At 53.7% G+C, this 22,593-nt stretch overlaps 7 protein-coding genes across 7 annotated transcripts; 2 read left to right on the top strand and 5 right to left on the bottom strand.

The window, feature by feature from the left end:
- Positions 1-387: 387 nt before the first annotated feature.
- Positions 388-2,620, bottom strand: P168DRAFT_55555 (S-adenosyl-L-methionine-dependent methyltransferase). Its single transcript, XM_024842005.1, has 5 exons — positions 2,099-2,620; positions 1,868-1,997; positions 1,691-1,814; positions 1,120-1,571; positions 388-1,036 (listed from the first exon to the last, which is right to left on the bottom strand). The coding sequence occupies exons 1-5, from the start codon at positions 2,342-2,344 to the stop codon at positions 723-725; spliced, it is 1,266 nt and encodes a 421-aa protein (XP_024690367.1). The 5' UTR covers positions 2,345-2,620; the 3' UTR covers positions 388-722.
- Positions 2,621-5,909: 3,289 nt separating this feature from the next.
- On the top strand, positions 5,910-9,226 carry P168DRAFT_292844 (putative NRPS-like enzyme). The gene is made up of 3 exons (XM_024837679.1): positions 5,910-6,202; positions 6,253-7,010; positions 7,063-9,226. The coding sequence occupies exons 1-3, from the start codon at positions 5,936-5,938 to the stop codon at positions 9,206-9,208; spliced, it is 3,171 nt and encodes a 1,056-aa protein (XP_024690366.1). The 5' UTR covers positions 5,910-5,935; the 3' UTR covers positions 9,209-9,226.
- Positions 9,227-10,776: 1,550 nt separating this feature from the next.
- eng2 (putative GPI anchored endo-1,3(4)-beta-glucanase) lies at positions 10,777-11,745 on the bottom strand (the record flags this gene model as incomplete). Its single annotated transcript, XM_024833774.1, has 1 exon — positions 10,777-11,745. A coding segment is annotated over one exon (969 nt), but the record flags the coding sequence as incomplete, so codon positions are not given.
- A 988-nt stretch (positions 11,746-12,733) lies between these two features.
- On the bottom strand, positions 12,734-13,742 carry P168DRAFT_55562 (uncharacterized protein). The gene has a single exon (XM_024842006.1). It carries the CDS (start codon positions 13,621-13,623, stop codon positions 13,087-13,089), a length of 537 nt encoding a protein of 178 aa, XP_024690364.1. The 5' UTR covers positions 13,624-13,742; the 3' UTR covers positions 12,734-13,086.
- Positions 13,743-14,834: 1,092 nt separating this feature from the next.
- Positions 14,835-15,883, bottom strand: P168DRAFT_274404 (ClpP/crotonase; the record flags this gene model as incomplete). Its single annotated transcript, XM_024835421.1, has 3 exons — positions 14,835-14,982; positions 15,035-15,502; positions 15,558-15,883. 3 exons carry the CDS (start codon positions 15,878-15,880, stop codon positions 14,835-14,837), a joined length of 939 nt encoding a protein of 312 aa, XP_024690363.1.
- Positions 15,884-17,172: 1,289 nt separating this feature from the next.
- On the top strand, positions 17,173-18,045 carry P168DRAFT_321339 (MBL fold metallo-hydrolase; the record flags this gene model as incomplete). Its single annotated transcript, XM_024840456.1, has 1 exon — positions 17,173-18,045. One exon carries the CDS (start codon positions 17,173-17,175, stop codon positions 18,043-18,045), a length of 873 nt encoding a protein of 290 aa, XP_024690362.1.
- A 137-nt stretch (positions 18,046-18,182) lies between these two features.
- P168DRAFT_299302 (PLP-dependent transferase) lies at positions 18,183-22,463 on the bottom strand (the record flags this gene model as incomplete). Its single annotated transcript, XM_024838325.1, has 12 exons — positions 18,183-18,247; positions 18,482-19,439; positions 19,491-19,989; positions 20,697-20,778; positions 20,833-20,923; positions 20,975-21,167; positions 21,218-21,396; positions 21,449-21,455; positions 21,509-21,657; positions 21,715-21,883; positions 21,956-22,252; positions 22,357-22,463. 12 exons carry the CDS (start codon positions 22,461-22,463, stop codon positions 18,183-18,185), a joined length of 2,796 nt encoding a protein of 931 aa, XP_024690361.1.
- Positions 22,464-22,593: the final 130 nt, after the last annotated feature.

Genomic DNA, 22,593 nt, shown 5'->3' with positions numbered 1-22,593 from the left:
GACATTGAAGAGGACACTGTCTCCCCTGCAAGGGTGCCGTCTAGAAAGTTCATGGGTACGAATCAACCCTTACAGCGACTCGTTTAATATACTCAATGCACAGACTTGACGTCAACACGGGGGCCAACACCGTTTCTACCGTTTATGATATGTCAAAGACATCCCAGAATAGCAGCCGTTGATATCCAAACCGGAGTTGGATCTGAAGTTTCGCAAACCGTTAGTGGAGCCAGCAGCGGTGAGGCCGTTTTCCAAAATTTTTATACAAACTTGACTAAATAGAACACCGATAATAACAAGTCATAAACATCCACCCCATATAGTAAATGGAGAGTAAGATCGATAGTAAGCCCTCGGATCCATCTTCTGAGTACTATATAAAAGTCAAAACAGACAGATCTGTCATATGCAATAAGTATCCTGCATGTGGGATGGAATGATAGCTGCAAAGATAACCTTGCATGAGGAATGATTGGGAAATTAATTGACTGCTGCAGAAGCACACGTCTCCTGTCTATATTCCCAACGCCTGCACGAAGTAAGGGGGGTATGTGTGTGTCAGTGCACGTTAACTTAATTACTGCGCGTTCTTCAAGGTACAGAATCTGGTGTAGCCGGTATCAACAATGTAGGCTGAAAGTTAATGTATGGATACGTATGCGCTGTCTACCACGTTGTTACGCCAGTCTCCTTGCTAGCGAAATAGTGCAGCCCCACGAAGTCTACCGCACTGCAACCTCCATCACGCTTTCCATACCAGGACCATTCCTCCAGACACTCCGGATCTCGAGTCCCGCAGACCCAAGAAGCTCCTTCCACTGGCTCTCAGATCGCTCCGCCCCAGCCCCGATGCTCATCATCTGGATGTCCAGGCTGGACTGTAGAAGCGGGGCGTGCGTGTCGGGGAGGACAAAGTCCACGATCACGATCCGGGAATACTCTGCGTCCATGGCGGAGACGGTGTTAGCTAGGATCTGGCGGCAAATATCATCCGGCCAGTCGTGGAAGATGGCGCGGAAGTAGTAGATTCTTGCTCCTGTGTAAACCGTTAGTCACAACTCAAAACATGTCTCCCAATACAACCAAATGGAACATAGAATAAAGCAGAAGGGAATATACCCTTCACTGGCTGCGGATCAAAAAAGCTATACCCCATAGTCTCAACGCCATCCTCCTTCAACGACGACGCCGGCGCAGACGCCAAAACCTTGGGCAAGTCCTGCAGCACCACTCTCCCAGCAACAGAGGGGAACCGTTTCCGGAACCGCACCAAGTCATGCCCCTGATTCCCACCCACATCGACCAGGAAGACAGCGTCGTCGCGCGTAACAGCCGTCCGGCTCAGCCGCTCAACAGGAAATGTGTCGAACCAGGCGGGCTTTCCCTGTCGGCGAGAAGCCATGTACGAGTTAAAGCGCGTCTGGCTCAGCTTGCGCTGAGCAAGCCACTCAAACTGGCTTTGGCCGACGGCCCACTGCATCGGACAGCTCTTGTACTCCCTGGGCATGACATACTGGTGGTCGCGGAAGTAGTCAGGGAGTTTGGAGAGCGTTGGGAGAGTGAGGTCGTAACTGTATTTTTCACCATTTTAGTATGTTGCACGTCGTTTTCTTTGTTCATTCCTTCCCGAGGCATTTTTTCTTTGTGCGTTTGAAACATCGGGAAGTAACAAAGGAAAGAGAAAACGTACATGCAAGGAACACCGTCCCTGCCGATCGGCTGCGTCAAAGCCAACGTCTTGCTATTCGGCAGGTACACCTCGGTCGAGGGGTTGTCGCACAACCCCAGGGCCACCATGACTCTCATGAGTCGCACTGCAGCAGTTAGGACTCGCACTAGTCATGATTTTGAAAGGGAGTGATAGTACCTATCAAAGCCCGCTCGGCACCGGTATGGCTGGCCAACTCAGAGGCCGAAAGGCCCCTGTGTGCATGTTGCACGAGAAGAGGGCAGATACCCATGTCCATGACGGTGCGGAGGGCTGCATTTTGGGGAGGCTAATGAGCGTTAGTATGTTTATTCTCTTTGTATCCGTATATATGTGCCTGTGTAATTGGGTAGATCAAAGCCAGAATGAAAGAAAATATGTACGACGAACCTGATAAATGAGACGCAGGACGGTCTCGTTCGGCGTTTCCACGGCCAACTTCAACTCATCAATGAGGGTGAGGAGTTGGGAATGCGAGTCCGGGGATGCATTGTGCTCGTTCGCTGCGGCGTGGCGAATCCGGTCGACCAGCGTTAGGAGGTCTGACCTTGGTGGTGCTTCTGATGACGATGCTGGGGATAAGTTTGGGAAGGCAGGGAGTGCCGAATTCGGCATGGACACCGCCGTGGCAGTCATATTTACTCGCTGAGAGATTGATATATGTACAGAAGGAGTGTGTATTTGCAGAATGTGTCGGATGTAATATGCATGTGATGTAGGATGACGGCGGTGACAAAAGGGTCGAATATATAGCAGTAGCCATACAGGCACTGCCCGGGGAGGAGATTTGGTCGATTGCTATCCAGATACGAATAGTTCAATGGCATCAGGCTAAGGCGACAGGGGTCGGGGAGAGCTGATGGGAGCCCTTGCCCACCTGAAAACGGCGAAGCGACTGAGACACTCGGATTCTTTCACTAACTCGAAAAAGTAGTCCAGTCCCACGACCAGTGGCCACAAATGAACCATCCCTCGCCGATTCTTCCAAACTCAATCTACAGGTATGCGATCGATGTGGACCGACAAACCTGGACGATCCCACCCCACCCACTGACCAGGCCAAGGCAGCTACGCCCTCCCATTATTGACAGACGCTATCGTTCTAGCGGTCCAATCAAACCGGGGAGATGCAGTTCCAGCTGGGCCCTCGATGTTTCCTTCTTGATGTAAATGTCCTGGTCAGGAAAACATGGCTGAGGGACTTTTGTTATTGAGGGATATCGCTGGGAGGCCACATCCGCATCCCAGCAATCCGATCCATGGTGACGGTAGCTATCGGTCCAGATTGAAACTCGCTGCAGTTCTAGAGGCCGTGGAAACTTCCATTTTCCCGCGCAATCCAACGTCGCCGCCACAATCAAAAGTCCGTGTGACGGACTGGGTTCTTGTCACACCCCTCCAGCTCGACGCTAGCGATGCGGATTTATCAAGTGGCCGCGGCTGTGGGAACTATTGTCCGGAGGGGACGCTACCGTGTGACGGGTGGGTGGGGGGATCGAATTCCCAAAGAATCATCCTAGTTGTTTTCTGACGCAAGGAGAGTCTGGCTCCACTATGATGCATCCACATGTCTATGTAGATACTGGATTCGAAGTCATGAAAGGATCATCACTGGGATTCGCGCTGAAACTGTGCAATGCTGGGTGATGACGGAAAGCAATTGGCTCTCAAAGTGCATAGCCGCCACACCATGACCCTCCAACTCTGCGCATACAGCGGCTACTTTGAGGGGCGCCTTTAGGGAGGATACTATCTCTGGGTTGTGATCGCTAAGATCTGGAACGAGGTGGAGCCGGTGGATCTGGGTTGCATCATCTCTCGGGCCTTGCGAACAATACTAACTTCGTTAAAAGTTAGCTTCCCCAACTTTACCAATAGTGGTGTGCTAATGGATCGGGACGAGGTCGATCACCCGGCCTTCGTATGTGATTTCCACAGATTGTGGGCAAGCGAGGTGCTAGACTGAGTCGCAATACGCCTGGTCCCTTCTCCGTTGAATGAGAACCGGCTGTGGCTGCGCTGCCACCCTCCCCGGTCCGCCGCTTTTTTTGGACTTTTGTCATTTCGTTACACGAGAGGGTATTGACAACCACCCGGCTGTTGCGCCGTCGGTTTGGTCATAGAATGTGGCTGCACACTGGCTGTCTGGTTGGAGCGATCTAGAGCCAAGATACTGGCGGAACCACCGGATTCATTTTTGATAGGTCATGCGCGGATGCATAATCGATGTTCTCTTTCTTATTTCGGTCCAGTGCTGGGAAAAGACATCGAGATCGCAGAAGTACTGCGAATCAGCGTGGTGAACGGCTGACCACCACAAAAAGCAATAGCGCAACCCATGTGGAGCTGGACAGGGTTCGTGCCGTCAGCCTGCATATCATCAGGCGCCACGCTGGCCAAAAGGCGAAGATTCCTATTTTAATAAACCCCTGTCACGATTGGTAGATGCATGAGAACCTTCCCCTTAGAATTCGTCAGGCCTGTGGTATTCCGTTGTTTGGTCTTCTAATTTGTATTTTTCCATGTTTGGCTTTTTGCCCAAACTTCGGGGACGAACTCCCAAGGCCGCGAAGCTACTTCCTGAAAAGACAGGTCAGATCGCCAGAGAAATACATTGACTCGTCCAATGGCGGTCGGATTTCAGCTGAGTGATATTATGATCCCCGACCGTAAACGATTAATTGGGGTATTGATGGCGAGGGACTTATCCTTGACCACAAGCTGAACATCGGCTTGACCATCGCCACGCTGATGCTGATCATGTCGCAACCAACTGCCAACAAGACTAAATGAAAGACCATTGTTCAATATGAGGAAAACCTAGTTCGAGTTCCCATTGGTGACATGTCGAGAGCGACAGTTCCCGCGCTGCATGATAGATGCGGGGACATGCATACGAAGAGGCCCACGGTAGGCTGGCTCCATACATATACTGAATAAATGTTGAATGAACGGACCCTTGCGGATTGGCGTGCCTGCAAGGGCAAGCCTTTGTGCCAAATTATCCAATCTAGATTCCACATTCTTGCCCGGAATCGCATTTTTACCCTGGCATGCCAACCATTTAGCGTTACCTACTGAAGGTTTCACCAACACGACTCCGCGTCGTAGACAAAGGTTAGTTTGAGTTTGTACAACAGAAGATTGAAGCATGTAATGAATATATCAGCAAGGTCAAACATGAGCGGAGGTAATTACGGAAGCTTGAGTGATCCGGAGCAAGGACGCTGTTTAGCACGCCGAACTCAGTAATGTTTGTTTTCGTTCATCTGGACTCGTCCAAGGGAATCTTGATGTCTCAGTCGGCAAAAAGTCCACCGCAAACCCCAAATAGTACACATCAACAGAGGCACGACCCTCTCGAGGAAGCGAAACGCCGAGCTCCCCGATCACGAGCTCGTGAGAGCGTGCGATCGGCGATCGATCGAACACCTGGGAGTAGATTTCCGCGTCGATCAGAGGAACCAGCTGCTCGGTACTTGGGGCGTATTCCCATATCCGACCGGTGTGGCGACCGCAATCGAATGGCTGAAGGACACTATCAGGGTTGACCCCTGCTTGCTGCAATGCACGTAGCCCCCCAAGGCAATGGTACCGGGAAGTTTCCTCGTGCATGGTCGAAGTACAAATGACAAATTGTACGGCGCGCACCCGACGTCGAGGATCCTGCGTCGTGATTGGCCGATCGAACAAGACCTATGTTCTTCGGGAGTGTGTCGATCCTCCCAGGCTTTGATACGTGATTCGACCATGAGGCGATCGGAATCGCCGACCATGTTCATTTTTATCTTAGGGTCAGGTCTGTGCGATGAGACTCCTGAGCTGAAGAGCTTTAGTTCACTCAGGGTTGCATTGTAGACCTGTTTTTTTTCGATCCTGCGATATGCGATAGGATGGGGGGTATTCAGAAATCCACTATGCTCTCAATAACCAGACGCAGCCAGGAAGGCAAATTAACGTCATACCGCCACCGATACACCGCTGGGGTGGGTGAGTATTCGGCGAGATTTATCGGCATGAACAAAGGGCTATGCGTCGACCAGGATGTAGGTATTACTATATCCGGAACAGTGGAGATGCTGACCGCACGCAGTGCCACGGCCAATTGGAAAACAAAGGTTGCCGACGCTGGTATAGGGTCTCGAGGATTGCGTTTAAATACGGATTGAACTCCCATCAGGGTCTTATGCTCTGTTGTTGTCAAGCAGTCACTCTTCCGCTTTCATCATGGGTATTCCGGTGTTCGACGACACTTTGGAAGACGTTTCCAAGCTGTCAGGGCCAGAACAGCTCATCGCGCAGTTCGGGCGCCTTCACATTCTAGATGACTTGATCCGCCTGCGGGCATCAGATGCTATCCAGAAGCCCATTCTGGCTTATCCCAAGCCTTCGCAGGATGGTTCCCCAGCTTCATACGAGTACTTCACGGGGCAGGACCTGGACTGCATGGTCGACCTAGCCGTCTGCCAACTGATGGAGTATGGTTTCAAACCGGTAGGTTTCCTATCCTTCCTTGCCGGATGAGACGTTGTTGACATTGGTAGCCTCGCCGTGACGGCAGCATCGTCGCCCTTTTCACCCTCTCAGACCTAAACATGGTCGTCACATTCTTCGCCCTCAGCCGTCTCGGATACACCGTCATGATGCTGTCTCCCCGTCTCTCCCCCGCCGCCTGTGTGTCTCTTCTAGACACCGTCGGCTGCGACACGATCATGTACGGCCAGAATGCTAGCATCCGATCAACCATGGGCGAGATCCTTCGCCTCAAGCTGGTAGCATGCCGGCCCATGGTGCAGCGCGCAACCCTCGGGGAAGTAGCCGACGACTCCACATTCATGGTGCTCCAACGGCATCGCAACCCGGAGCTCCAAAAGGAGAAGATTGCTCTCATCCTTCACTCGTCCGGGTCCACCGGAAACCCCAAACCCCTCTACCTGAGCCACAAGGCCTTGATGACCCACCCCATGAGGGGTCCTGGCCTCACGTCCTTCAACTCCCTCCCGTGGTATCACCTCCATGGCTTATCCACTGCCCTACAAGCCATGTACATGAAGAAGACTGCGTTCATGTGGGACGCAGCACTACCTTTGACAGCCAACACGGTTGTGCCTGCCCTGGAGGCAGCGCGGCCCGAGTCAGTCCAGGGCGTTCCATACCTCCTTCAACTGCTTGTAGACAGTGACAGGGGTTTGGACGCGCTCCGAGAATGCAAACTAGTGACATATGGCGGCGCGCCGTGTCCAGACGAGCTGGGCAATCGACTGGTCGATGAACGAGTGCGATTTGGCGGGTCTTTCGGCTTGTAAGTACCACTTTAAAAAATCCCCTAGATGTGTCTGATCTAACAACCCTAGAACCGAGGCCGGCCTGGTCGCGGAATCCATCTCTCGCCCCGAGGGCGATCCATTCTGGAACTACTTGAAGTTCTTCGAGAACATCCAACCGTTCATATGGATGAAGCCTATCGGTGACTCGCTATACGAGTGTGTATACCTCCAGGGTCACCCAGCTCTGACCTCATCCAACTCCGACCAACCCCCAGGCTCGTATCACTCGCGGGACGTATTCACACCACACCCTACGATCCCCAATCGGTGGAAGTACATGTCGCGACTGGACGACCGAGTCGTCCTGCTCAATGGCGAGAAGGTCCTCCCGTTGCCGATTGAAGGGTGCATCAAGCAGAGCCCTCTAATCCACGAAGCTGTCGTCTTTGGCGTCGGCAAGACTGTCCCCGGACTGCTGGTCTTCCGGTCGGACGACGCCCACCAATTTTCTGACAAGGAATACATGAGCTTGATCTGGCCCTCGATCGAAGACGCCAACTTGCGCGCGGAGCAGTTCTCACAGATCTCGAGAGACATGGTTGCTGTCTTACCTAGTGGCTCCGTGTGTCCCCGCACGGACAAAGGTTCCATGATCCGCGCCCAAGTGTACGCCAAATATGATGGTGTTATCGACGAAATGTACACGAGGGTGGAGCATAGCGCGGATGGGTTACTGGAGATGAGCCTTGATGAGACCAAATTCCACCTTGTGACCCTCTGTCGGGAAGAGCTCGGGTTCCCGCTATCAAGCGTCGACGGGGAGTTCTTCGCAGAGGGTATGGACAGCCTGAAAGCCATCCATCTGCGTCGTCTGATCCTGCGGGATTTCAGGATCGAGGACAGCAAGCGGATCGGGCAGAATATTGCCTTCGAGACGGGGACTGTCTCCCGATTGGCAGAGCATATCGTTGCCGTGCAAAGCGGGCAGGAGAGGGTGGTCAAGGATGAGGTATCGCTGATGCCGGGCCTCATTGAAAGATATTCCACCTTCCGCAAACACACACCCAACCCGAGACGCGTTTCTAACTCCAGGAGCGTGGTCCTGACCGGCGCGACCGGCTCCATGGGCGCTCACATCCTCCACAAGCTCCTAAACGACGACTCCGTATCGGCAGTCTACTGCTTAACACGACGGAGCCGACCAACGGAAGCAGTCCTGGACGCGCTCGCACAAAAGGGCCTCTCCGTCCTACCGCACCGACGAGAGAAAATCATCGCACTGAACAGCGCTCTGGACCAGCCCGACCTAGGCCTCGACGAGGACATGCTCAGCCAGATGAAACAATCCGTCTCACTTATTATCCACACAGCATGGCCAGTCAACTTCAACCTCCCACTCCTCAGCTTCGAACCTCACATAAAGGGCGTCCACAACCTGATCAACTTGTCCCTATCAGTGACGCTCCCCTCCCCAGCCGTGATGCTCTTCTGCTCGTCCATCTCGACAGCCCTCGGCGCGTCCTCGCGCGCTGTAGACGAAACACCTATCAACGACCTCAACAGCGCGCTCGAGATGGGCTACGGCCGGTCCAAGCTAATCGGCGAGCACATCGTCAGCAACGCGCGACAAGCCGGTGCGCGGGCCTTCTCGCTCCGCATCGGACAAGTATCCGGTCACTCCAAACGGGGATTGTGGAATGACTCTGAAGCCATGCCGCTGATGATCCGGTCGGCACTGACACTTCAGGCGCTGCCTGAGCTCGACACAAGGTGCTCGTGGCTCCCCGTCGACAAGCTGGCTTGTTCAATGCTGGAGATTGCCAAAGCGTGCGCCGCGAACTCGCTTGAGCCACGGGAGCGCGACCCCGCGACAGGGAAGCTTATCGACGACACGGTTTACAATCTGACAAACTCTCGCACGTTTTCGTGGGCAGAGATGCTCGGAGCGCTGCGACGGAGCGGGTTTCAATTTGAGACGGTGTCCTTCGACCGGTGGCTGGAGCTGATGAAGGAGAGTGAAGCCAGAGGAGAAGAGGCTGTCAACCCAGCTGTGAAGCTTGTTGAGCATTACCAGTCGATGTACAGTGAAGATGCTCCTTCTTCTCCTTCTTTCCTGACAGAGAAGGCCGAGCGGGACAGTGTAACGTTGAGGAACGGTCGGTTGAGAATTGTACAGGATGGGATTCTCGGCCGATATGCACAGGATTGGTTGCGTCGGTGGACGACGATCTGATCTCGATCTGATCATGACTTTGTATATATTAGCGTTTTTCGGGTTGCACACAACTTTGTCTATAGTTTGGGTTGGGGGTACCGGTATATATGATTCAATGGATAGCGTGATTTGATATGTGGGCATGTACAATGGAACGTAAGAAGGTAGAAGTGTGATGGTAGCAGTGACTGAAGCGAATATCACCTGGTATAAATAAGAAGGCATCACATGACATTCCCCCGTGACTTGTTCTGTTACATTACGATCGTGGTCGACCAGGGCTCTTCATATCTAATATGAATTATTGTTTAATTTATCTTGGTAGAGAATGGCGACAATTTGCATATCAAGGAAATCTCGAAGGCGCAGCCCAGCAGTATAGGAAAGAAAAATGCGTAGTCTAAAGCGGAAAGAGGAAAGAATTAAGTATTTTGCAAACATTCTCTCCTGGATATAGTGCCGTGAAATCAAATAGTAAGGAATGTTGTCTAAGAACAGATATTGGACTAGACCAGGAGCCCCAGGACACAGGCAAAAAGGAGAGTTGGGGTGCGCATCGACAGCTTGTCAGCTGCGCTGGTAAACATGGCAGCGCCAGGGGTAGTCGCGGAGGGGTTGGTAGACCCGCTCGCCGTCGAAGAGGCACCTTGGACCGCGCTGGTGGGAGTCGCGAATAGGAAGCGAGAAGACGACGAGACCTCGATACTAGGGAGAGGGGCGGCGTTTGTGGCATGGCTAGAGCCACCGACTGCATCAGCGCCAGAGGGTACAGCGGGGTCGGAAGGCTCATCAGCCGGAGCGGCCGGCTGAGCAGGGACGCCAGCAGCGCCGGGATCCTGGGCCTTGGACGGGGGAGTAGGAGGGGTAACTCCGGAGCCCGACTGGGAGGGATCTTGGCCAGCAGCGTCGGAATCGCCAGCTGGCACGGCGGGGGCGGCGGGAGCAGGTTCCGGCTCGTCCTTAGGAGGGTGAACGGGAATAACAGTGACCCCGTCGTCGCTGCTGTCATCGGGGACCGCGGGAGCAGGCTCAGACCCGGTGTTGGGGGGGTGAACTGGAATAACAGTTCCCTCGTCACTGATGCCCTCGTTGCCGCTGTCGTCACTCGGCGGCGCATCGGCACCATGGCTGGGGGCCGGGATCGGCACGGCACCGGTTTCGCCGCCAGCGGCCGCCGACGAGGCTCCTTCTGGGCAGTAGGTCGTGGTCTCCGTCACGAAACGAGTGCTCTTGGAAGCCGAGGCGTGGGCACCCTGATCTGCCGGCGGGGCGACCGGGGCAGCGGTGGGGGTCTCCTTGGGAGTCTCCTTGGGGGCCGGAGGAGGGGTGTTCTCGGGTACGACGGTTGATGTCTCGGTAGCGGAAGTCGGGGGTGCGTGGGCGGACTCGGTGTGAGTCTTCTCGGCCCCTTCGGGGACGTTGGTGGCAGTGGACTCAGGAGCGTGCTCGGACACCGAGACTGAGGTGGTAGCGGAAATGGAGCCAGAGCTGGTGACGGTTGTATCAGACACGGAGATGCTGGTGCTTGACGCTTCGGAGGTGGTGGCCGACAATTTGGTGGCTGAGGGCTTAGGAATGCCATACTGGTACAGCTTGATGGAGTTGATCTCCCAGTAGGCCTCCTTGAAGGCCTCCGGGTTCTCCGCCACGTAGTTGACACAGCTCTGCATGGGGTTGCTCGAGTCGCTAATGGGGCAGCTGGAGTCACCATAGACGTTGCCGGACCAGTCACCGCAGAAAGTGGTGTCGAGGATGAACTTCTGCGGCTTGAATCGAGCAGCGATGTCACACGACCCTTGGAGGTGGGCCATGGGGGTGGGGAAGGTCGAGCTATCGGGGTGGCCATCGGTGATGGATGGTGGGATCGAGTCGCGGGGGAAGTACCAAATCTTGATGAAATCCTCCGTCCACTCCATGGCATAGACACCGCCGCCCTGCTTGTTGAACGGGTCTCCCGAGGAGCCCTTCTTGCCCTTGACCACGCAACCGATAGTACCCGACGCTTCGCCACACTCCCCGGAGCTCATGTCGCCGAGCATCTCATGGCCGCCACCAACGTCGCAGCTGCCACTGGTATGCAGAACGATCTTATTGGAATCATGCTTGTTGACTCCCTCGATGATGTCGATCTCGCCGTCCTCAGGCCAGCTGGGACCGACGGACCAGAATGCGGGCCAGGTGCCGCAGATACTCCCCGGCATATGCGCCAGATCCAGGACGTACAGGCCTTCCTTGTAGAAGCCCTTGGTCTCCAGGCGAACCGACTCCCGACCCGGGCCACTGGGGTCGAGCTTGGACTTGTGATCCACACCCATGTAGAGGCTGCCGCGCGAGGTGATGTCAATCAGGCCTGTGTCTTCGGCACGGCTTTGGTTGGTGTAGGTAACGAAACCATTGGTAGGATCGGGAGAATCGAAGAATTCCCACCCATCCCAGAAGGTATCACCGTGCCAGTTTTCCAGCAGTTGGTAGCTCTCCTTGGCGGCGGCAGCCGCCGGGGAGACCAGGGACGAGAGGGCGAGCGCCCCTACGCTCCACATCAGTGACGAAGACATCGTCAGTAGGATGTTGTGTAGTGAGCGAGTAAATGATCGACGGCTTTGTTGATATTACAAAGGTGAAATTGGAGGGATCTGGGGTCTCAAATTGGTTGACTAGCAAATCCAAAAGACAAACGGGGAGAGAATGACTCGAAAAGAATGGCACCCAACCGTCGAGGCTGAGTAGCTATAGAAAGAAAGGAAGGTAAACAAAAGGCGGGAATCAATCCACGGCGACGAAATAGCGAAGCAAAGAATGTAAGTGACGAAATGGAAAGAAAGATGAACCCTTGCAGGGACACGACCTACATATACTGAACCAGACCGTCCACGTCTGGGGGGTATGATTGTACCCCATTGGATAATATTATGGACCTCTTTTTTTTTAACTTTTCGTTTTTCTGTTTTGGAGTTGTCAATGGAGCAAGCGGCCTATTGTGGTCCAAGGCCCCATTCACCAGGTACCCAGAGGGGACAACAGCGTTCGTCCCTGGCAAGCCAGGCGAATCAGCAGTGACTAGAGAGAGTCCAGACTGGCTGGGCGCCTTCATTCTTGGCCAGGCATGCCGGGTGGGCCAGCGACAAGCTGCAGGCGCCGAGTGGACGGACAACCGACCTGAAACACCATGGCCGCCAAACGACCCGATGTGAAACAGGAGACCACTCCGTGTCGCCTCTGCTTCGGGAAGGGAGCTGCTGGACGACTCTGAGGACTTGATTTATCGTGGTCTTCAGTGATGATCTTTGGATGAGTCTGATCAGTAAAGAATGGATAGACAGTAGACACACTGGGTCTATCTGCCAGTCTGTTGTTGTTCTTCATCCCTCATCCAGCATTCTTAATCCCTGATGGGTGGCTGATCCAGTCCACCAATCCGACCGTGGAAAAATAATTATGTTTTCCCGTACCATGCCTGACACGACTAGGGAGTCGACACTGGGCCGTAGTCTAGACATCGCGATCTAACACACACTGTGGGGGTCCGGACACGCCGTTGTTTCTTAGTCTGCGTAGCGAGCAGCGTGTATCCGATGAGCGGCCGGAGAATGGTCGGTCTCCACTGTGGTATGGAGGAGGGGGCAGCTGGAGCATTCCCAGTGTCATCATTCGCTGGATAATTGGGACGGGACGATCAGTCGAGGCGAATCCTCACCATTGCAGACTGAGAGACACATCCATTTCATCTAATTTAATTTGGGAGAGTCGAGAGATGAAGGATGATTGGAGGTGAATTTGGAACGCGCGAAATGACGGTGCGACGATCCCTATTCTGATTGGTCCAGACAGCGCGTAGGAACCGCTGAGTCAGGACGGGCCCTATGCATCCTTGTGAACATTAACGATCCTCCCTTCATCTAGACCGCGTTGTTGGTTATAATTAGATTCTTTTCTCCATTCCATCTTCGGGTCTCGATGGAGATACTCGCTGCTGAGCCGTCGACGCCCCAGTTACTCAAAATACCCGGGAAAATTCCATGCGCGACGAGATTTGTCTCCAGAATCTGACCCGAAGAATGTCTAGAGCCCGTCCTGGATCCCGAGCAGTGGGGAGTGACCCAGCAGCGAGACAGGGTGTGAATGGGTGATTCGCCATATGGACAACGTTGCCGTGCCCCTGAGGCTGTACAGGTGGCTAAAAGAATTTTCTTCCCGTCCTCGATCCAGTCCACGACATACCTATTTCGAATGTCTGACCGGAAACCGCCCTTTTCTTTCAACATCGACGGCCAGTGGCAGCATGGACGCCTTGAGCCGTCCACTTTGAAACACACCCAACTCGTGGGAAAAGATCCTTCGTGCCGCTCCCATGCATGGTGGCGTTCGGAAGAATTAGCCACAGACCGGCCCTGTCTGTACCCCGCAGCTATCTTCGAGATGGACCAGACATGCATGGAGAGAACGGATGGCTACACCGGAGTACCTGTTGCGGGTGCGAGGGACAGGGCCTGGTCAACACTGACGCTATCGTCCGTGTTCCGTGCGACGGTAGAAAATGTTGGTGTCTTGGCTGGTATGTCTGGTAAGACAGGAATATCCCGTGTCGATCATGGACAGAACGGTCGAGTGTCAGTTCTGTATACGGGTTGGATCATCTAGCGTGGACCAGGGCCCTGCTAAGAGGTAGCCAACATGTACAGGGGTATTCACGGTGCAGTATTTGCTTCTGCCTCTCCGATGGAGGACTGTCGGGATGCTCTGCGGATAACCGTCGCATCTAAAATCTACGGGATAGAGGTGTCTACACAGCCACATCTGTGGGAAGTAATAATTAAACGTACTAATGTAAACTCTTCTTGCTGGGTGCGCCGGTTGACTGACGGCAATCACCGCTTCCACACTATCATCCTCATACAGGATTGATCACCTTGGGAAAGCGGCTTCCGAACAGGACATGACTTTCAAGTGAGACAGGATACATAGGGTCTATCGGTTATAAACCCAGTAATCTGATCAACCTTGATGTAAGGATTTTCCAAGAGTTAAGGATATCTAAATCGTTCTCAATGGTCCTACAGGTCAAGACGGGGATTCCCTGTACCAGAGTCTAGACAGTAATCATCTGCCTGACTTCTTTGTGTTGGCCTGTGATACCACTCTCATCGGTGCAATGAAAGAACCTCGAAGCCCACAAAGTAGATGGATCACCAGATCCACCTGTCTTGTGTTCGCAGTGGCGAGGCCCAATCCTTGGAGGAAATATCTTGGTTTCGAGTCTAATCGGGTAAATGCCCAGTTCATTCACTGGAAAGATGATCTAATTCATTCCTTCCATAATCCATTCCCATCTTTTCTACCATGACCACAAAATTTATATCAAGCACTCTATAATGTATAATGCTGATATTACTGGACAAAGCTTGGGTTCAATGGCTCGGTAACATGAAGCTCACGGATTATGTCTGTGGCATGTTAAATATATTTAGCTACCCGACATATGCAAACGCAGTATAGAGAGAGGTATGCTCCCACAGAGACAATATGATATGTATTATTTCAATGGCAAGTGAAGCCATTATAAACTAACCTACCGATGCCATTTATCAACATACTTGATAAATGCTAAATGACAGACCACAGATGAATGACTGCACCCTATGGGCCATCACAACTTAGCTTTTCCAGCATGCACACGTCGTCCCGTATCAACCTCAGTCCACCACGGAAAATTCGGCGGCGCATCCTCCTCCAACGTAGCCTTGAAGTTAGGTTTTCTCTTCTCAAAAAAGGCCTTGACGCCTTCGACTTGGTCCCTGCACATCATCAGCATACTGCCATTCATCAGTTGATATATGTATAACACACCTCCCCGAAAACATATGATACAACACCGCCGAATCCACCAAATGCGACTCCTCCGCACTAGTTGGGCCCCTCCACATAAGCATGCGACTCAAATACCCCGCCATGGGACTAACATTCTCCGCAATGTCAGTAGCAAGCTCCAAGGCCCGCTCGACGACCTTAGCCGGCTCGGCATAGGTCTCATGGAAGAGGGACCCAAAGTGCGGGGAGGTCGGGGGGAACACGCCGGCGGTGGTGAGGAGGTAGCTGGCATTGGAGTGGCCGATCAAACGGGGGAGAAAGAACGACGAGCTAGACTCCATGGTCAGGCCACGACGGGGGAAGACGAAGCCGTATTTGGCGCGGGAGCAGCCGATGCGGATCGCGGCGGGGAGGGTCATCGTCAAGCCTAGGCCGACGGCGGAGCCTTGCATTGCTGCGATGGTGGGTTTGCGGCAGCGGTAGATGGTGAGGGCGAGACGGCCGCCCCTGGAGCCTTGTTAGGATAATGGATGGATTGATTGAATGGGGGGAAGGGACATACGTGTCGCGGTGGTCAACGGTTCGCTCCTTCGTCATGCCTTGAAACCCCCGTTCGAGGTCGGCACCTGCGCAAAAGATCTTGCCTGCGCCTGTGAGAACCACGACTTTGACGCGCTCGTCGACGTCGAACATCGGGTAGATGGTCTCAAAGTCGGCCATCATCTCCAGGGTGAAGGCATTGTGTTTGTCGGGGCGGTTCAGCGTGACGACCACGACGGGGGTTGCTTCGGGGGCGCCTGGGGGGTAGTGGGTTACTTTGGTGTGGATGAGGGAGAGGGTCTCATAGGACTTGGGGGGATGGACTGGGGGTGGTTCGGGAATCATCTTCTATTCACGGGTGTCTCTTGGACTTGCGTGACTTGTCCTCTATCCTGGTGGTGAATGTAGGTGTTTTATACTCGGCGTGTTCACTAATCACGGCCACTGGGGTGATCGACACGCGGGGAAGTGGATTTTTGATAAAGTCATCAAGACTGCTGAACTACGAGGATAGTGTAATCCGGGGTAAATGATATTGTAATCTGGAGATATCTCCTGGATCATGTAATCTACATGTGTGGTTAAGTCAACGAATATAGAGTTGGGGATATGAGTCAGGTTATGCCGTATTACCATAATATATAGTCAAACCCATTAATGCAGCCATTATATATACAACCCGACGATCAGGTTTCTAGGCTGAGTTCTGCAAGACGGCGGTACGGTCAAACTATTGATTATATTGATGATCCTTCAAGCTATAAGACGTTGGGCATAGTTGCAAAACATGAAAGGTCAAGATTACAGTTCATGTGTAAAATATGGAGGAGATTCCAGGTCAACAGTAGTCTACAAAACAGAGTATAGACCATTCGAACACATTATAAGCCACGGTCGAGTTCCACACTATCCTCTCAAATGCCGAACCTCTCTCGGTGGTTGTGGGGCCGGGGGGGGGGCGCGTTCCCCGCACCGTCGGAGGTGGAGGCCGTCACAATGTGGACAGGGGTCGTAATCATAGGATTCAAAGGCCGAATCCTGCTGTTCTTACAGAGTTCATAGTTGGGAATGGGGGAGGTGAGGGGTTTGTGTGCGAGCAGGTTCCGAGGTCTTGGCTGGGGAGGTGGAGTGAGTGAGTGGGTGAAGAGGGGGAGTTCAAGTTGTGCTTGAGGGGGATAGAGTAGCAGATTGGGGATGTGATGAGGCAGTAGCTTGGACTGATAGGTATCTTGTGTCTGATTTCTGGTACAGGTGGTTGGCAGGTTGGTTGTTAGATAGTTGATATTTGTAGAATAATGGAACATGATATGCTTGACTGATCAGTAATTATACTCGGTATAAAGGTCTTGTATATTACTCTTGGGCTGTGATTATAGGCTCTTCATTGAGCTGTTCAGTAATAAAGAAATAGTAGTTAATAAAAGGAATATGAATAACCAGAGTTCACTATTAATTCATGATAATAGGATTAGTGATCTAGCCTCGGTGGATATACATCACGACTAAACAACCTTCCGTACCCAGACTTCCTTCCCCCCATCTTCCAAGAATAGCGTAGAATTGATAAATTCGGGCTACCTCCCCAGAAACAAGATACAGGGAGCACCTCAGACAATCGAACCACTCTCTCCACCAACATGTCCGAACTCCGCTCAGCAGTCTACATCGCACCGCCCGCCCCTTTCCAAGCCCCCGGCAAAGGCAAAGGCGGCCTCTGGTCGCCCATCTCCTGCACACTGATCTACTCCGCAACGGAGGCAGTGCTAGTCGACACGCCCATTACCATCAAGCAAACCCAAGAGCTGCTGTCCTGGATCGAACGCATCGCCCCGAAGCGCACCCTAAGCTACATATACATCACGCACGGACACGGCGACCATTTCTTCGGCCTGCCGGTGCTGTTACAGCGCTTTCCCGATGCGAAGCCCGTAGCGACCGCCGCGACACTACGGCACATGGAGGAGCAGATCGAGGAAACAAGTTACCAAGCGCAGTGGGAGGCTCTGTTTCCAGGGCAGATTGAGCGCCTGTTCGTGCTGGCCAGCCCGTTGCCGGCGAATGGGGAGTTTCTCCTGCAGGGCCGATGGCTGTTCCGAGCGGTGGAGGTGGGACACACGGACACCTATGATTCCTCTATCTTGTGGGTTCCGGACTTGCGGCTGGCGGTATGCGGCGACGTCGTGTACGGACAGGTGCACCAGATGCTGAGGGAGGCGAACACGGCGGAGAAGCGGGCGGAGTGGATTTGCGCGGTGGAGAAGGTGGAAGCGTTGGATCCGCTGTATGTCGTGCCGGGTCATTGCCAGGAGGGGGAGATCCATGGCCGCTGGCACTTGGAGAACACCAAGCAGTATATACGAGATTTTGAGAAGGTCTTGCAGGCGGGACCCAAGTCGCAGAGAGAGGTGGTGACTGCCATGAGCAAGCTGTATCCGGACCGGTTCAATATTGGGGCTGTGATTTTGAGCGCCATGGGTGCGGCCCAGGCGGCTAAACAGGCTCGGATGTGAGGCGATTGCATCATGGTCATGGTATCGGCAAATATGATGGACGTCGCAGTGTGCTTTCAGGTCACAGGGTAGGAAGAACGCATTGTGACGTCTGCGTCCGAGCCTGTCAACGTGCCACATATTAGAGCGGTAGTGGCTCAGGACCAATCGAAGGTGATGAAGGCCGGAATCCGCCCCGCAGGGAAGACCACCTTGGTCGGGCCTCGATCAAGAGGAGGTCATTGGCGCATTTATATACGCCAGTGCAATATATACTACACGAATGAAGCAGCAATGCAGAGATCAGGTCACGTCCATGCAGCGGCCCGGAGAGCCTTTTCGACGTCTCCTCTTCGGAAACCGGGCGCGCGACCTAGACACACGCCTTTGCTGATCAACACTGGGCAAGTTAGTATACTCCAAAGTATAAAGATATTATGAGATCAGTAAGGCCTACCTTGTATTAATCGTCCCACGTTGACAGCGACTTGAGCAGAGGCCGGGTCCTTGGATTGCGACGGATGACACGCGAAGAGACGCACTCTTTGCTCCCGCAGAAACCCTTCCAAGTCATGCATATCGAACCACTCCCCCTGTAGTTCCTCTTGGATCTCACTCGGATACTGGGCCAGAGGATCATGCACTGTGCTCCAGCGCTGGAGCGGGTGCAACGGGGTGCCAGAACCATGCATGCGTTCTGGCGACCGGGGGTAATGAGTCCCTGCCCCGCCGAGACTGAAGAAAGGCACCTGATTCCACGCCTCCAATCGCTTTTGGCTGATCCTGGCCTGCATTGCGGCCTCGAAGTACGACGCGAGTTGCTCGCGAGTCATCATGGTCAAAAGCAGCCGGAATGGTCGTTGGAGGCGTTCTATACTAATGGACGGATCACACAGGCCGAGATAGCCCTGGTACAGGCATGCGACGTGCAGTCGGTCAATGAAGGCGGGCAGCTCCACGGCAGACAAGTCCGCCGACTCAATCGCATATGGCGATGAACTGCTGGAAGACTTCTGCGCACCAGCATGATCCAATGGCGGTCCCGGAACAATATTCTCCGACGGCCGCGGCATCAGACCAACGAACAAAGATGGATTCGGGTTCTTCTGCTCCGGTTCCGATAACGACTCTTCGCTGTGTGGGGAGTAATCGGGCATATCCGCTTCGCCGTCCGGACTCGCGTCCTTGGCCAAGTTCAAGCACGTCTCCACCGTGTCGCGTAGGTGTGCCGTGAGATCCGAGTACGACGCCAGCACGCCGGACTGAACCAGCTGGTCGCTGAACCCGAGTACAGCCGTGCTCATTTTCTCGACCGTCGATTCCAGCTGTTCAATGCGACTTTTGTAGGCGGAGATGCTGGCTTCCTTGCGCGAGCGATACGCCCGTTGGGCGAGACGAATCTGCATGCGTCGTCGCTAATCAGTCAGCATCGCGCTCCTCTACGCTTTCGCAAGTCCAGTACACACCTCGTCGGGATCCTCCCCCGTCGGGCTCACGGCGCCCTTGCGGGGTCGGCCGCGCTTTTTCGACGACGCCGATGCTGCAGGGGTGGTCGCTTCGCTGCGAGGTCGTTTTGTCGGTTTGATCGTGGGCGGTTCGGGGGTCGCTACATCGGCCGATGGACGGTCCAGCGGCGACGGCTCCACGACAATTCCGCCATACAGAGGCGCCTTCTCGCCATTCGCCGGCGCTCCCTGTGAGCTGAGTCGCTCGGGAAGGGGGTAAGAATTGGCGGACAGCAACGAAGTGAGGCCCTGTGATTCTAAACCATCCAGCAGAGACGATCGATTCCGCGGGTAGTCGCGAAAGATCTTTTGCTGGATTTCCTCCCATGATAAAAGGGGCAAGTCGGAATCCGGCTGGGACTCCATCGATAATTGACGCGGACGCTGTGTAGATGACTGTATTCCCTCCATACTGACGATGCTGTATTCAGGGTGAGAGGTGGTGACAAGGTGACAGTTCCTGAGGGGAGGGAGAGAAGACAGAAGATCAGCTGCATCAGATCATTTGCATGTGTTTCATGCTAGTCTCGCCACTGTCATGGCTGATTGGCTAGTCCCAACGGAGCCATTGTCCCGGTTTGGCCGGACACTTATCCGGATCGGGTCTAGCGCAGCAACCTTAAACTGGCATTACTGTGCATTAGCAATTCGAGGCCTGAGGACTGCCTCTTATCCTGGAAGGCTCTTCATAAGTGGGTGCATAATGGCCTCGGTTCGGGATCACTAATCATATTCTTGATTATTCGAACATTCTCCGCCCACGTGTGGCCCACTCCAGGTCATGTGATGGGCTCGACTCAGTTAGTCCACCTCAGGCATTCAGGGGATACTCGACTCTTATCGGTCTCTCCGTCTGGTCGGTCTTCTCCGTTGCGGGACGCTATCCACAGGGCTGTCCATCCTCGACCGTTATTCTACGTGGAGCTTTACTCCGTACCACGCTGTCAATTCTCAATAAGCACAAGACTAGAAAGGTTTGAATACGTTGAGTTTATTTTTTTTATCTATCCCTAATCTACACATTAAAGGTCGGAAATTTCATCACGATACAGGAAAGGTTGAGCTAGCTCCTGATACCTATACGTTAGTCCCCCTCTCCAGACGCCGTTGAGCTTCCCAGCTAGGTCTGTGTCTTGTATGAAAGACGCGGTCAAGGTACCAACCTACGCCTCAGCAAACTCCTTCAGATAGGCCACCAACCGCTCCGCGTCGGAGACCGAGATGGCGTTGTAGTTGGAGGCACGGATTCCTGAGATCAATCTGATTAGTGCGATCATCATGCTATGGGTAGAGTAAGACTTACCACCGACACTCCGGTGACCTTTCAGGCCTGTCAGGCCGCGCTCGGTGGCGCCCTTCAGGAACGCCTTCTCGGCGTCGTCAACGTTGCCGCCCTGTGGATGTTAGTGCTGAGATGAGACTGACGGCGTTGGCAGGACGCTTACTTTGGTGACCCGGAAGCAGGCGTTCATCCTCGAGCGCACGTTCTTTTCGGGGACGACTTTATAGACCGACGGGTATGCGTCGAGCGCCTTATAGATCATTTCGGCCTTCTTCCCGGCCTCCGCCTCCTGGCCGTCAACATTATCCGAGAAGGTGGCAAGCAGCTTCTTGAGAACTCGGCCGGCGATGTAGACGCTACGCAGGTGATTAGTAGAGTAATGCGTAGACGGTACAGAACTACTCACTCGAAAATGCTCAAAGTGTTGTAAAGACTGTTGTTTTTGGCCGTCACGCCGTAATCCAAGATTGTGGGGGCGATCGGCAGCCCAAGCTTGCGGAGAATGGCCGGCGAGGCAGGGGGGGAGACAGGCGGCAGAAGATCTTTCTTGATGATGGCAAGCGTGATGCCGGCACTTCCCAGGTTCTAATAAACGTTAGTGATCTACAAGTTTGTTCCATAGAGCGGAGTCCTAAACCTTTTGACTACAAAACGTTAGCAATGGCACCCAATCTAACCAATCTGTGCAAGTACTCACGCTCCAAAGAAAATGATAGAGAAATTCTCGACGGGTATCCGTCGCGACAGAATAGTGGACGAGAAGTCACCAACGACGATGGGGTCGTTGTCCGATCCCTTGGGCTCAAGGACGGCTGGGAAGTTGGGGAATTCGACACCGTCAACGGTCTACCGCACCAACCTATATCAGTAATGGGAAATCCAAGCAGAGCCGGATAAACAAACCTCATTCTCGCAAAAGTAAACCATCGCAGCCTTGGGGCTCAGCTTCCAGGTGGACTCCTCAGGGATGGAGCCGAATTTGCCGCCATTGCTTGCCCGCGCATCCGCAGCAACGTTCACATACTCAGGCCCGAGCAGCCTAACTGCTTCCTGGCTCGCCTTCAACGACCACCTATTCACGATAACCGATTAGCCTCAACCACCTACCCAATCACACAGTCCAGGATCTCAAAGAGAAACCTACGATCCAGTAACGAGATAATCCAAACGGAACTCGGCATCCACGCGCTTGCGCAACTCCGCAACGACCTCCTCCTCGCTAGTGGCCTCCCCGCGCTCCTTCAGAATCTTCTGTCGCTGCTTCTCAACCCACACAGCCGTCAGATTGTACGCCGTGGCATCAAACTGGCCGGATCCACCGCCCTGCATGACCAGGATCTCGTACGAGTCGGGAATGTCGAGGAACTTGGCCAGGTCCGCCTTCATAGTGTTGAGGATTTTAGCGGCGTGTTCGCTGCGGTGGCTGTGTTCTGCGACGCCTCTGTCATGTTTCAAATCAGATCTTGTAAATACCTAATTCGCAGTATAACAGAAAAACAATGGAAGCTAGACCACTATAGAAGAAGAAGGCGGGGGGTGACGTACAAGCCCGTCTCATTGTAGTTCTGCAGCGCAGCGGCAGCGTCGGCCAGAACCTCCGTAGGGAGGGCGGCGGGGCCGGCACCGAAGTAGGTGATATCTTCTCGCTGCATGATTGCAATTGAGGCGTTCTGTTTACACCGTGGGGCTTATCGCTTGGGAATAAAAATAGTGTTTCGTCTGCGGAGATGGTTCAGAGCTGCGGGCGATTGACTCACCGGGTGGGACCACGTGATCGGTGAT

This window comes from Aspergillus campestris (genome assembly GCF_002847485.1).
Source record: "Aspergillus campestris IBT 28561 chromosome Unknown P168scaffold_11, whole genome shotgun sequence".
In the NCBI taxonomy this organism is placed as follows: domain Eukaryota; kingdom Fungi; phylum Ascomycota; class Eurotiomycetes; order Eurotiales; family Aspergillaceae; genus Aspergillus; species Aspergillus campestris.
Note: the sequence above shows the minus strand (reverse complement) of the source record. Positions and strands in the feature narration are given on the sequence as shown.